This window comes from Mastacembelus armatus, chromosome 8 (assembly GCF_900324485.2).
Source record: "Mastacembelus armatus chromosome 8, fMasArm1.2, whole genome shotgun sequence".
Taxonomy (NCBI): domain Eukaryota; kingdom Metazoa; phylum Chordata; class Actinopteri; order Synbranchiformes; family Mastacembelidae; genus Mastacembelus; species Mastacembelus armatus.
In genome coordinates, this window is record NC_046640.1 from 14,193,849 (window position 1) to 14,208,284 (window position 14,436).

The window sequence follows — 14,436 nt, forward strand, 5'->3', positions numbered from 1 at the left end:
TTTATTCAGCAAAACACAGAAGGTGCTGACAACGATGAAAAGCCTTCTGAGGCTGATGGCAAAGTAATTTGAATCTGAAAACCATCTCTCTAGTCACACATGCAGTTCAGAACTTGCATTTCTCTCCCTGTCACATACCTAACCACATGTATGGAGGCTGCCCCCCCTCCACCTACACATGCTAGGAGCTCCTGTGATTAATTGCGACTGTTTGGGCTCTCCAGCTAATCTCCTCTTTGTTGAGTTTAATTAAAGGCGCTGTCTGAAGTTATTACTCTGTTTACATATTCATCTGTTTACCCTGAGATCTGATCAATGCCATGGGCCCACAGGTGACAAGAACTCTAATCACTGGGCTCCATAGACATCATTTCACTCCCTCTGCGACAGATGCATGTACACACTCTGACATGCTTGAGACTGTCAGAAGACGAAGGCAAAGCGATTAACTAATTCCTCAATCTGACTCAGAGCTTCAGAATCTTCCCATAGGAGGTTGTTTAAGGCTGGATAAACACTTCGAGATTTCAGATTTCATAAAGTAATTAAGAACAATCGTGATACTGAAGATTGCTTTCTAGACTTGTTATTTCAAGAAATGGTTACACAAAATGTACGTCATGTCTGACAGTTAATGCAACAACATGTGACAAAAAAAGAGACTTTTTAAATTCCAACAGATATGACGAGTGGAGCTCATTGTTACCTGACGGTGACACTGGGATCATGGGTCACACCACAGGTCATAACAGCCTTGGTGCCTTTGATGACACTCTGGTCTTGTGGTGGTTTAGTGATGCGAGTTCGTGCTATGAACACACAGAGAGGTTGTTATTCAGAGATTGTGTTTGAACAGTGCATTTAGAGTAGCTTATTGGACTTGCTCTCATCTTTCGCTCAGTGTCTTTCTGAGACAGGGTGAATCATATTTCAAATGGAAGTATTTTGCAAGGAAGGAACATGTATGACTCAGTAGACTATATAGTCAGAATATCCTGACAGTGACCTGCAGGAAACAGGTGTTTATTTCATGGATAAAAAAAAGAATGATGCTTATTTCTTTTTACATTTTCCAAACATTTACAGTGGCTTGGTCTCACAGTTTGAGTTATTTTCTACAAGTGATGCAAGCAAGATTGTGCAAGCAGTTTGAATGATGTGCAGAGGGGATCTGATTTCTGTTTACCCCAGACTACTAAATCAGCTGAAGCCTCATCAATGCCCCTGGAGTTACTGGCCATACAGGTGTAGGTACCAGCATCAGACAGGTGGGAGGGACTGATTAGCAAGCTGCCTGACTCTAGCAGAGTGAACCTGGGCAGTTGGACCGATCCACTGGCCAAGACACGTTCGCCTGCAGGAAAGGGCAAAGTGAATGATGGTGTGGGATGGAGAACAGGGAAAAAGGGGGACAGAGACAAACAGAGATTAGGGTATTGGAGAAATGCCACGGAAAACAAACAGGAGTACAGGCAGTAGTGCAGAAAAGAGCTAAAGCTTGTTTGGAATATACATATTCTAAATCTTTCCATAGCACTTGTCTAACTTTGACAACCCCCCCCTTTTAACCTCATGTTGCTAGCCCACGCACCTTTCTGCCAGGTGATGGCAGGCCGTGGGGCTCCTGAGGTCTCACAGTGCAGAATGACTGACATGCCGTCAATCACAGCACTGTCAGAGGGGCCAGCAGTGATATTGGGAGCGATACCTGAGATAGGAGGGGTCAGACAGGCATTTTCAGAAACACACACACACACATACAAACAAAATCAGGTAAGACATAGGTGATAATGAGAGACATAAACAGCTTTCTTGCTAATAAAGCAGATGGCAGCTGAGAGCTTAATAGACCTGACAAAAGGGGTGGCTGTCAGGTCTCATTCTCAGGGACAGCTCTGAGAATTTGACAAGGCGCCTCCATCTCTCTGCCTCTCCTGCACGTTCTCTGATTCAAAAATAACCAATAATTGCCCGAGCATCTAAGGTGACAAATCTGTCACTGCAAAGAGATATATAGATAGATGAGTGTAGGAGGTGAAACAGAAAGAGGGAGAAAAGAGGATTAGAAACAAGAAGAGAGGAGCGGATTTAAGAATAAAGGAGGGAGGGAACTGAGAGGGAAGATGAGCAGAATTAGGCAGCAGACGTGAAGATTGCTTTGAAAAATTTTCAAGGGGACATACTAGTAACAGCTAGGTATGTGTTTGTCTGGATCTCTCCTGCAAGATTGCGAGCAAAGCACTGAAACATCCCAGTGTCATCTGGCAGAAGACCGTTGATCTGTAGACTGCCTCCTACCAACACCCTGTACCTGGGTATTTTCACCGGGCTGATGGGCACTGCATCTTTATACCACACTATGTCTGGCTGGGGTGTGCCTGCAGAGGAAGGAGAGGATTTATTTTTTTCCCCTGTCACTGTGACCCTTTTGTACTTTTTATTCTTTTTTGTTCATGCGTTCTTGCTCTTTCACACATGGAATAGCAGACAGAAAAACAAACATCACTAACCTTGTGCCTGACAGGGAATATCCACTACCTTCTCCATCTCTGCACTGATGTGACTTGGTGGCTCTTTTACAAACAGTGGATACTCTATATAAAATAGAAAAAGCGAAACGTTGCTTTATTAAAGCCCTTGAAAACAATTCACAAATCAACTGTGCTTTTTATCTCTACCTTTAACTGAATTGCTGAAATATGACATGGCAACATAATGTTCTCTGAACATAGGGTTAGCAAGCTGGTATAATATTTAAAGGTAAAATATGATATTTACCAAGAACATGCAGGAAGGCCCCAGCAGTGACTGAAGGGATGCTGCTACTGCGGAGCGATGCCTCACACTCATAGTAGCCGCTGTCACTGACTGCGGGCAAACTGATGACCAATCTACGGCCAAAATCTCGGATCCCTGTATTGACCACTACCCCGTCTTTCCTCCAAGTAATAGACATTTTGACAAGGGGTCTTGTAGAGAAAACAATATAACGGAGCATGGTTTTTAATGCAGATTCATATTCTGTTTCAAGGTTACGGAGCACTGAGAGAGCAATGGGTTACATCTGTCATTCTGATTAAGTCTTTGAATTGGAGATAATAGTCAGAATTCAGGACTGAAATTACACAAGGCAGGGGGAACAGAGTGAAGCCTTGGATCAGAGGGAAGAATGGAGGAGAGGTACAAGAAGGTAGGTGAACAAAACCATGATCAAATAAAAGATTTCAAAATTTCAATAACAAAATATCAGATGTGGAGGTGAGAGATAATGTTTGTATGTCTGCATTTGCATGTGTTTTTTGCAGAGTTCAGTATCCATCAGTGTTGTGTGAAAGTTTACCTTGCATTGGCAACACACTCCATAATGGCTTCGTTTCTCCCCACTGTTACACTGGTGTTCTTTGGGGGGATGATGATAGAGGGAGCAATAGGGTCTGCAGGTCCTCCCACATCTATCACACACACAGGAAGACAGAGTTAGACAGAAAAGTGAAGAATAACTATAAACTATATGCAGGACTCATATTAATCCTGTGCATTTGCCTGATATGTCAACTGAGTTAAAACATAGAGAGTGACAATCTGTCACTATCACCAACAGGTAGCCAGCATGCTATTATCTAACTATTAACACTGCTGTCTTTACTTTAAAGCCTTTTTCTAGTGCACACAGCATTTCTTGAGCATGATGTTAGCCCAGGTGTTAGAAACCATTATGTAGCATAATTGAGACAAACACAAAAAGCGATTAAATGCAGCACCATCACTCATGGGTTTCACCGAGCCTCAAGCCAACCATCGATTCACTGCCCTCAATCAGTGATCTCTCTCTGAATCTGATCTCATTTTCCCCCACCTCCCTGGAGTATGCGTATGGGCCTGCGCGCCTGTGCGTGTTTGAGTGCTTGCATGTTTTCAGTGTGTTGCACGTGTGTACCTGTGCGCATGTGTATTTGCTTGTGGGAGCTCATGTCCATTTGTAAAGTTTTTCAGGGTTACCTCAGGTTAATATGGTCCCTAATCAAATTTTTTTTTTAATCAATGTCATTTTTTGTGCCTGCCCCCCTATTGTAATATAACACCCATTTTGTAGAATCAAATGTTTCCTCTACAAACAGCTGCCCTCCTCATGCATTATTGCTTTGTTTCTGCTCCCCATTTGAAGGCTTTATTCAAGACTCCGTCTCATTGGAGAGTTTGAAATCATGACTTTACTTGCATGCCAATTTTATAAATGCAATTCCAGTGATAGGTTTTTGTTTTTGGTCCCATTGTCACAATCTATGTTTCCTGTCTTATGTCTTTTATTTTGAAGTTCTTGTTTCCAGTTGGTCTCTTGTTTTCAGAAGCTTTACTTTTGGTTATTAGCATGTGATTGGTTTCAGCTGTGTCTTGTTTCCTGTTTTTTCTATTTAAATGCTGTTCTCTGATTGTCTTCCTGGTTTGTTTCGTCATCCTGTTGTGTTTTTTCCTGTGTTTCTTGGACTCTCACCATACTTGGATGAAATTCTTGTTTTCCAGACTTCTCCAATTATAAGGTACTGTGCTATAATTTTCCCAGTGTGTTTTTCATTGCCTGTTTACACATTAGTTTTATAAAAATAATGTTTCGGTAGCCCCCCCCCCCTTCTCGTTTGCCTCGCTGTAACCCTGACACCCGTAGTATAAAATTTATGTGCTACACTAGAAGAGGCTGAGGTTTCAAGGCCGTTTTAAACGTAAAGCACAGCATTTCAAAAGCCTTTCAGTAGTCAGAAACAAAGCAATGCTTTCTGTATTTAAAAGTAGTGATTTTAACTAATCTGGATGTTATCAGCAATGACAAAGGCAAGAAAGCAAATAAAGAACTGCTGCTGCTGACATTTTGTTAGCACAGTTAAAGATATATATTTTTAAAAGGTGGTACAGGTATCCTCTGAGTGTGTTATCAACCCTATTAGCACAATGAAAATAATCAATCTGTGTAGAAGAGCTTGATGTCGAATCATCAGAAAAGTCAAAAAAATTGAATGGAAGAAATTAAACAGACTGCAAAGATTTAAGTCCATTGGATTTATTATACAAAATTACTGGGTCAAAGGTTATTGGCTGAAATGGAAGATTAGAGTATTTGCTGATCAATGTCATTTTTGTTGCCTAATCAGTGGGTTACTGGTGTGGGTCTTATGTTCTCTGTGATGCCATTGTATTTGGAAAGGAGTGATTAATGGAGAGTGAAGAACTTTATCACCACTTATATTCATCTTCTACCAAGAGATTATGAATGTGCATTGCGGATAATAAGATCACTAAGTGGCAGTGATATAACCAGTGCATATACTATAAAAAAAAAAAGAAAAAACGATTTATTGTTGGCACAGTGATACTGAAGCTGTCACGAAATGTGATGGCTGCTGCTCTTGTGTGAAATTATATTGCTATTACTTTAATATCTATTTGATGTTTGTCAAATGTTTTATAGAAATTTTAACTTAATTTAAATTCCATAATATTTGTCCAGAATGTTTCCTATGTTTGCCGGTGACGCAACCAAACTGAATCCATTTCACTTGTCATAGAACTCATTTTATTTTCTAGAAGACATGATTGGTTCCTTGGCAGACACTAATTAATGTATTCCAGTTCATAAACTCTGTGTTGAGAATACCTCAAGTGTGTAATCTCCTAATTAAACGGGAAAAGTAAACAACATGGTGACCTGCATAGTAAGCTCATGTTACTAATATCACCATATTGTTTACATCTGTCTGTGTCCAAAGACATTTGTAAACCCAAGTCGACTGTAGTCTGTTTCACACTCGAAAGAATAAAACAAAAAGCAAAATGTCTGCCCACTTGGAGTGTTACCCAACGTCAGTTTGTTTTTTACCATTAGACTCAGCTGTCTCATTTGTATGCTCCCTTCGGAACTAGACGCTCCCTCTACTGCATATTTTTCTCTCTTTTCTCCACAGAATTACTAAAACGAACAAATGCAGCTGTAAAAACCTTATTGACTTTCAGATGCAAAATGCAGTTGTGTGATCCGCAAGGTCAGATTCAGTGATATTCAGTGATATCTGGTCCCCACAGACTGCTCTGTCATGCGTATTGAGCACTGATTTACAAACAGTGAATTAACGATATGATGAGGAGATGCTGAAGCGAGCAGAAAGCCAATATTAAAAATGTGCATCTCCATGGTGAACAGGATAAAACCTTCATATCATAGTCAAAACCTTCATCAGATAAAGAATACAAATCAAAAGACATCCGGTGATATCTTTTAACAAAGCTTGTATTATATGTGGCATAAAACATAAATACTATCTCCACTGCCAGTTAGAAAATACATTTAGCACATCCTTTGAGTGGTCACAGTAAGCAGAGAAAGACTGTTTATTTTGGTTAGATCAAAGTAACAGTAGGTGGGAGGACTGGGACGCATCGAGTTCATCAAAACACTAATAATCTGACATGTAACCGTGTTTGCATGAGCAAACTTTATTTGAAGTCGTGTTCTGTTTATACGTGAGGCTGACCTTTTGATGTATGTGCTTGTGTGAGGTGTGTGTATTTTTAATCATTCTCTGTTTGCTCAGTGTAATTTTAATACATCTATTTTTTTTTTTAAATATTTTTTTTTTGTGAGGAGCAATTACACTGAAGGTGTACTTTGTGTGCCTGTACATCCAGTCAGTCAGAGAGATGCTGATAGCGCTCTAAGTAAAACTCCCCTTATGACTGTAATTTACTGCTGGAGGCAGAGGTTAAAGGAGCACTGCAAGAGGACAGCCGCAGTAAAGTAATATGCATGATTATATCTGTTGGACAGAGAGAAGGCAATGGCAGAAAGTAGTGATGTAATTGAACAACAGGCAGTAGAGGGCACTATCTCTGTTTCTATTGTCTTCAGCAGAGGCACCTGTTGTACTGTGTTCAAATATTTAGCTATGAAACAATATAAGGAATAAAACTTTTGTGTGTGAGTGTGTGAATGTGTGAGATGCATACTTACTCTCCACTGTGAGTGTAATAGGCTGACTGGTTTTGTTCTCCCCATTCTTGTCATTAACTGCTTGGGCATAGTAACGTCCCGCATCAGGGGCCACCGCGGACAAGATGACCAGGGTGTTGTCTAGGGTGATGGCACTGAACAAATATTCATGCACACACATGCACACATTAATTTAGCATTCTTTTAGGAGCGGTTGCATTTGTATGCATTCATTCTAATGGCATTCACCTAACCTTAACCTTGCCCTTTAGGTAGAGCTGAATGTAGTTAAATCAAATTTGGGCCACTAATTTGGCTCCCAATTAAAGAAAAAACACCCCATTAACTAAAACTTTATCCCCGAACCCACACCGAACTACACACACACATACATACATTAACAAGCACACAGCCACCTTTATATCATTAAACCACTGAGTAGCTGCTTCTCAGAGTCAACAAATCCTGAGGGTAAACTGATACGCACATACACACACACTTACTCATAAATTATGCCTGAAAAGAAGCACACAGAAATAACTTTTATGAGCACTTCCATCAACTAGATACCACAGTGCCTTAACAAAAGTACAGAATTTATCTCATTATTGTTTACTGACTGCTCTAGCAGTGCTTTTGCAGAAGTGTAAGGTTCACTGTCATCTTCACTTTTTAAGTCCAGAAGGTTAAGATAAGTTAGACTCGTCTTATGAGACACTTTAGGATGAATTTTAATGATTTTATCTGACTTTTATTTATGGAAGCACTTGCTCAATTGAACATGTTTTTAGCTGAAGAAGAATCTCAATATATTCACACAAGTTAATTGGTCCTATGACAGCATGGTGTAAGTGATAAACTCTGGTGTCTACATATTTAAAGTATACTTGTAAGATGTAAGCCACTGTCAAAGTCCATCATTGTGCAATCCACCCCATTAAATAGAGATGATTAATTGCATCAGTCAGATGCTAAAGTGGCAAACAGTCTTTAATTTTGCAATAAACACAGCTTCTTTAAACAACTTTTCACCTCACTGTAATGTACTGTTTTAACAATGTATTAGTTTGGCTGATCTACAGAGCATTTTGTTTAAAATGGATTTTTAAATTTTCAACATTAATTGAATTTGAGTAATTATGACAAGTTATAAAGTGGATCTATTTTATCTACTACCAAAAATTCCAAGCTGTCCCTTTAAAGGCTTTTTTATGAGTGCTTGTGGACCAGCAGCTTTGAGATTTTCTCAGTTGCGGTTAGGCTGATGGTCTTAAATGTTTGAGAAAGGTCCATTAAATGAGAGCTGACGCTAAGCGTGGAGCCAGATTAGACTCTTCGTGTCAGCGTGTTCAGTGCAGGATAAGCAGACACAATACTGGACAATTAGGAGCCGTGGTTCTCACCTAGAGAACAGACAGTTATACTGTACAAACAACAATAAAACCACACACCTGTGAACAAAGTGTCAGTGCATTTCATTGTCAGAGAGCGAAGATGCAACATCTCTTCTGACAAAGAGTCAGCTGCATAGTAACCAGCTCTGGAACTGGTCAAACAATTGTTGTATGGGGTTGAGGTTTTTCTTGCAATTTCTCTACCATGCTTGTACTTTGTTTTTGGACCCCTGCAGGCAGATGATGTATGAACCAATCCTTCTAAGAGCAAAAGCATGCATTGTAAAAATCTTCATGTCAGCTATGACATGGTAGAACTCACTATTGAATAATAGATAAGGAGGTGGTTTCTCAGGAGTTGTGAACTGCCTGCCTTTATTTGTCTGGATGGCAAAATGAATCTCATATGATTGCCTTCACTCACACTGACTCTTCAGGAAAGTTGCATATCTGAACAGACGTGACTCCACCGACAAAAAAGCAACCCCGCACACACTAATATTCAGAGCATAGCCCATACAGAAATACAGTCACCCACTGAACTCCCCCTATGCCTCATGCAGCTTCTTACTACATGCATAAATGCGTACACATTCCAATCCAAATATAAATCCACTCATGTGTGAGCACTGTCAGTCAAACATATCATCTATTGAGTCCTTTTGTCCAGTTTTGTCTAATTGGTTCCCCTGCTGCCTGCTCTATCTCTACCCTTCAATCATCCCGTCTGCAAAGTCAATAGGGGTGATATAATAACTCGCTTTATCACTGAGAGGTGATTCAATGATGAACACAGGGCCTGTGCCGACATTAGTTCATCAACTATTCTGCTGGTTGGTGTGTGGCGGGATTGGAGAAATTCTGTGTTTTGTATTGAATTTCATAGAGTTCTCTGAAGTAAATGATATTCTGCATTCGGCATTCACCAACAACTCCTGTATGAGAGCACGTGCTTAGGATGCACAGAAATGCACACACACATACACACACTGAAACCAAGCTTAGGTGCTTCAGTGAGTATAGACTTACATACGATTGCTGGAGGGAATCTTACGCCCATCTCTGAACCAGGTGATCTGTGGCCTGGGGAAACTGTGTATCCGTGGTGCATGGATGAGAGCACCTTCACCCTGGGATACAGTTTGAGTCCTTTCACCCTCCACAAAACCACCCATATCTAGTAGAGATAAAGGAAAGAGAGTGTACGAAGAAGAGACAATGGAAGTGAGTAAAACTGAAAAAATGAATGTTAGAAAAGAACAGGTTTCATTGCAGCAACAAAGAACTTGAAAAGGAAGAACAGTCATTATTAACCACATTATGTATCTTTTTAAAAAGCTAAGCTCCTTTACTCAGAGTGACTCATTCCCATACTGAGCATGGCAAGCCTCTCATCAAAACAGTGTCTTCCTTTTACTCATTCAAATCTCAGGATGTATGGAAAGAAACTGGCACTTACAGGCAACCTGCACTTCAGTACTACACTGCATTATAGCGCCCACTCGGTTTCTCACAATGCAGCGGTAGTGGCCAGCGTGTGATCGGTCCAGTGAGGGGATCAGGTACCTAATGGGCACACGCAACACAAAGTGCCATTAGTCATCATCAACATGACAGACACCGACATTTGTCATCTTGGCACTTTTATCCCCCATACTCAGGATGCTAAATTAATCAAGATGTTTCAATGGGCACCTGAAACGCAGCTTAAATGGCATTCCACTTAGCTATCAGACATAAACATTCTAAATTAGGAATAACAGATCTGCCTTGAAGTGTGACGTGCTGGAAAGTAAACAGCAAATTAAAAGAAAGATGAATATAAATTTAAGACAGAGACTCTTGAGTTCCTGAGTGACAAAAATCACAAAACCCCAATGTTGTTCTGTATCTTTAGTCAGTTGAGTTAAATCACACAAGCACATATCACATGTTAGTCCAGGGCAATCATAGCTACATTCCCTCATGTGCGTTCATGTTAAATGGTGTGTGTGAAATGCCAGGTAGATAACCCCAGAGCCGAGTCCCTTTTAATTGGTTTGCTACAGCCACTTAGGAGTGTGGAGTCCACCCCTGCCATGATCCCCCTGCACTGCAATTCGGGGTAGGGATGGTGGGGGGTGCAGGGGTCTGATTAAATGGATTCCAGTTCTCCTCTTTGATCAAGGCTGGTGAGGAATAACAAGCAGAGGTTTGGCCTGCGAGGCAGACCCAGAGACTAAGCCACGTGAGCGCACAACCGAACACTAAGGAAAGACAGAGAAGGAGGAAGAAAATGAGGGGGAAAGGAGGGGAGAGAATGGGAGAAAGATAGACGGGCAAGGGGAGGTGGGGGTAGTCAGTGATAGCAATCAGGCAATGCCACCAGAGAGTGTCTGTACATGTTTAGAGGTCTAGCCAGACTGTGAGTAGAGAGTCCAGAAAAAAGGGCTAGAATTAAATAGACACTGACTTTCACTGTGACCTGTGAACATACGGAGAAGTACTGGCACACGAGCGTCAGTGATGAATACATGCATACACACACAGCACGAAGGTCTTGTTGCTTTATCAAGACACGTTCTTGCACTTTTCTACACTTTTCTATGTTTTTTTCATTATTGTTTACAGGTTGAAGTACTGTACGTAATAAAATGTTGTCATTCCATGGTCAGTATAACAGCATCGCGATGCTGAAAAAAAGTTGTCCACCCACACTGAAAAATATGCATTATGTTTTTTGCAATGATATTTTTAACAAACAGCAAGAGAGAAGAGAAGAGTTATCTGCTCACAACTTCTCTGAATTTTGAATACAATGTGAGACACAAGTCAGAATATATTTGACAACCCCCTGAACAGAGGATGTTATGTCACAAGGGAGACATGTAGCCAAATCAGTCCTGAATAAATCCATAAAAATTAGGCTGGAATATGAATAAAATGAGCAATTGAACTATTAGTTACAAATAAATGTTGCTAAAATGCCCTCATGTAGTTAGCTAATTATAGTTGATCTAAAAAAAAAAAAAAATAGAATCAGCTCTGGCAGGGTAGACAAGATTGCATTCCCTACCTGTATTCCAAAGAAAAACGTGTGAGTTCAGTCCCGTTGTAGATCCATTTAAATTCCAGGGGCCAGCTGCCCTCAGCCATACAGGTTAAGACCAGGCGGTTCCCCTCCAGGTGAACCTGGGTCTGAGGTGGCTCCATCTTAAAATACGGTGGGACATCATCTACTGTAGAGAGAAAGACAAAAATGGGGGGCAATAAGAATGACATAAGATATAGGAAAACACAGGGACACAGAGCAAAAATTGAAGTAGAGAAATGAGAGGGGACTAGCTGGTAAAAAAAAAAAAAAGGTAGTGATTCAATAACCTCTGCGAACAAACACACAACATTATTTCAGCAATTCATAGGAAAATGATGATTCAGACCAAGCTGTTTTCCATTTTTCTTCTGCACTGATTCGGAACTTGAAGGTCACCAGAAAAGCCTGCCAAAAGCATATGGAATAAGTTGTTAGATGCTAAAGCAGCTTGCTCTTTTATTTCAGATTGGCACGTGCTCTGCTAGCACGTGCCAAGAGCTAGAAGACCAATTTGTGCAGTAGAAGTGTAAATGAATGCCTCTATACCTCTAGATCAGTTAAAGAGAAAGGAGTGAGAGACAGGGAGGGACAGGGAGATGGAAAGAGAAGAAATATGGAAATAGAAAACAGACGAAAAAACAGCAGATTGTACAAAAAAAAAGAATGCAAGGAAGTTGGAGGAAGAGAGAGTGAGAAGAAATAGGAAGCCATGAGGGTTGGGGGTGGTGGTGGGGGCTGCTTTAGAAAACACAAAGTTTCCCAGCCTTAAACCCCTTTCTATGACAGGATGAGTTATGCTCTGTGCCTCCCTTCATTTATCTTTATAGTTCCCTAATGCAGCCAGATTATACAGACCCCATCCGCAACGCTGCACACAGCCAGTGCAGCCAGAGAAAGCCTTTAAGGTGATACGCAAGGTCCAGGGCTGAGCTTGGAGACAAAGTGCTTTCATTTGAGCTGATGAAAAAGGCATGATCAGACCTATTGATCCGTCTGCCTCACCAGCCACGGGCGACACTGAGCCGATTGTGCCAGTATTTGTGGCGGGCTAATTAAAGTCTGTATTAATAGTTGCAGTAAGCCGCCAAGGCCTGTAGCATGCCCGGTTCTAGGTCTACCACACTAGCTGACTCACTCTCATGGCTGATTACTGGAGCCTCTCTCTCTCTCCTTCTCCACACCCATCCACACAAGTTCACACCCGAGATTTATGGTGGCAAATGCAGAAGATGGTGTGGTGGAAATGGGTGAATGTGAGGGCAGTCTTTCCGAGAAGGGAAGGGGATACAGAAAATTGAACCTGATTGAAACTGTAAATAAAAGAATGACTGTGCACCTTTGCGTTTGACACAGCCAGCCATGCACGCACTGTGTACATACACACAACACAGAACACAGGACACACATACAGTCTACACAGCAGTATACACAATAACTATCCAAAAGCTCAGCTCCCTACCCTTTTCATCACCCATAAACACACTACTCATAAAAAGAGGCAAACAAACAAGAGCCATGTCATTGTTTTCTGTTTCCAAAATCAGTCCTTGCATTTCCACTTCCTGGCTCATCTGTTCTTTCTACCACTCTTGCATGAACAATCTATGTCAAACCCAACAGGTCCTTGAAACTGATCCCTGTCTGAACCCAAATGGAAGCAAAGCCTATTTTCCCCAGGCACTAGTCACTGGAGTGCTGGCTTTGCTGTAATTCCATCCACTAGTAAATGCATTCATACTTGACACACAAACAAACACACACACATACACATACACACGCATGCACGCGATCCCAAAACATTCAGTTGTTTCTGAACAAATAGGCAACAGGCAACACCTAACCACTTCCAGCTGGTTCAGGGGCTTGTTGGCTACGTGCACTTAGCAATGTAGCTCCATCAACAAGCCACCATTAGAGACCTGCACATGCCAAACCCTGACTCACATATTGATCGTCTGAAGCAAGGAGTATGCATAATACCAAGTCACTGATGTGAAATTGTGGAACAGGGAATTGAATGCGCTGTAATCACCACTGTGGTTACCTGTTTTTTTTTTAGTGCCATTCATGCGCCTCAAACGACCTATTCACCTGAGCCCTGATTATGAATCCCCGAACACTGGCTATCTGTACTACTTGTGAACATGAGTCTTGAGTCATTGTTTAACATCACATTTATGAGTGCAGGATTGACTTTCACTTTCTGCTAAACCCAGCAAATGATTTCTCTTCATGTAACACACCACTGTATCACACAAGTGATCTTCTCTTCGAGACTCAGTGAGAACCTAAATGGCCGTTGACTGTTAGCAGTTCTTAATGCTGCAGGACCAGTTCCTCTGCACACTGGGTTTTGGTATCTAATGAGTTTCCAACAGTGAGCTTTTTGTCTGACCCTGATTCTCCTCTTTATCACTACGCTTTTGTTCTACACAGCAACTCAGCTGATACATGCTTGTTTCTATGGTAGATGGTGCATATGTGTTGACAGTGGCCAATTTATATGTGTGTTTTGTTCTTCGCCTGTTTTCTGTGTGTGTGGCCCACTGCAAATACAGTAGGCCTACATGCATATATGCAATGTGTCTGTGTGCATGCATATGTCTATCTTTATGTGATATTTTTCTTGTGCAGATGTAAACTTTCAGGTGTATGCAGTAGCACAAGGCTCTGTTGATTTAGACAGTATGTACAGTATCTGGTATACTGTGAGTGTGCTGCTGTCACTAATATGACAGGTTGATGTCTTTGTCTCCACTGTTTTCACATCGTCACTGATCTGATCCATAATTTGTCTCAAGTGTCATCTCCTTTTGAAGCACAATGAATTGTGGAATTCAAGCATAATGTACAAAATACTAACACATTTTATAGATGCCTGTAAATATAAAACATATGAATGTGACTATGGACTTTAAGGGATGGAGGGTATGTGAATATCTAACTGTGGCTGACTGACTGCCCTGTGACAGAGAGAGCTGACAGGGAGCTGG

At 41.1% G+C, this 14,436-nt stretch overlaps 1 protein-coding gene across 1 annotated transcript in view; it reads right to left on the minus strand.

Moving 5' to 3' along the window:
• LOC113140930 (protein sidekick-2-like) overlaps nucleotides 1–11,580 on the minus strand; it is a 35,383-nt gene extending 23,803 nt beyond the window's left edge. Inside the window, exons 1-11 of the mRNA XM_026325052.1 lie at nucleotides 11,426–11,580; nucleotides 9,830–9,936; nucleotides 9,400–9,547; nucleotides 6,998–7,131; nucleotides 3,341–3,452; nucleotides 2,779–2,969; nucleotides 2,511–2,594; nucleotides 2,184–2,378; nucleotides 1,592–1,708; nucleotides 1,187–1,354; nucleotides 707–809 (exon numbers count right to left, since the gene is read on the minus strand). Coding sequence (XP_026180837.1) covers nucleotides 707–809; nucleotides 1,187–1,354; nucleotides 1,592–1,708; nucleotides 2,184–2,378; nucleotides 2,511–2,594; nucleotides 2,779–2,969; nucleotides 3,341–3,452; nucleotides 6,998–7,131; nucleotides 9,400–9,547; nucleotides 9,830–9,936; nucleotides 11,426–11,562 — 1,496 coding nt within the window. The 5' untranslated portion in view covers nucleotides 11,563–11,580. The remainder of the gene's footprint in view (nucleotides 1–706; nucleotides 810–1,186; nucleotides 1,355–1,591; nucleotides 1,709–2,183; nucleotides 2,379–2,510; nucleotides 2,595–2,778; nucleotides 2,970–3,340; nucleotides 3,453–6,997; nucleotides 7,132–9,399; nucleotides 9,548–9,829; nucleotides 9,937–11,425) is intronic.
• Between the last annotated feature and the right edge of the window lie 2,856 nt (nucleotides 11,581–14,436).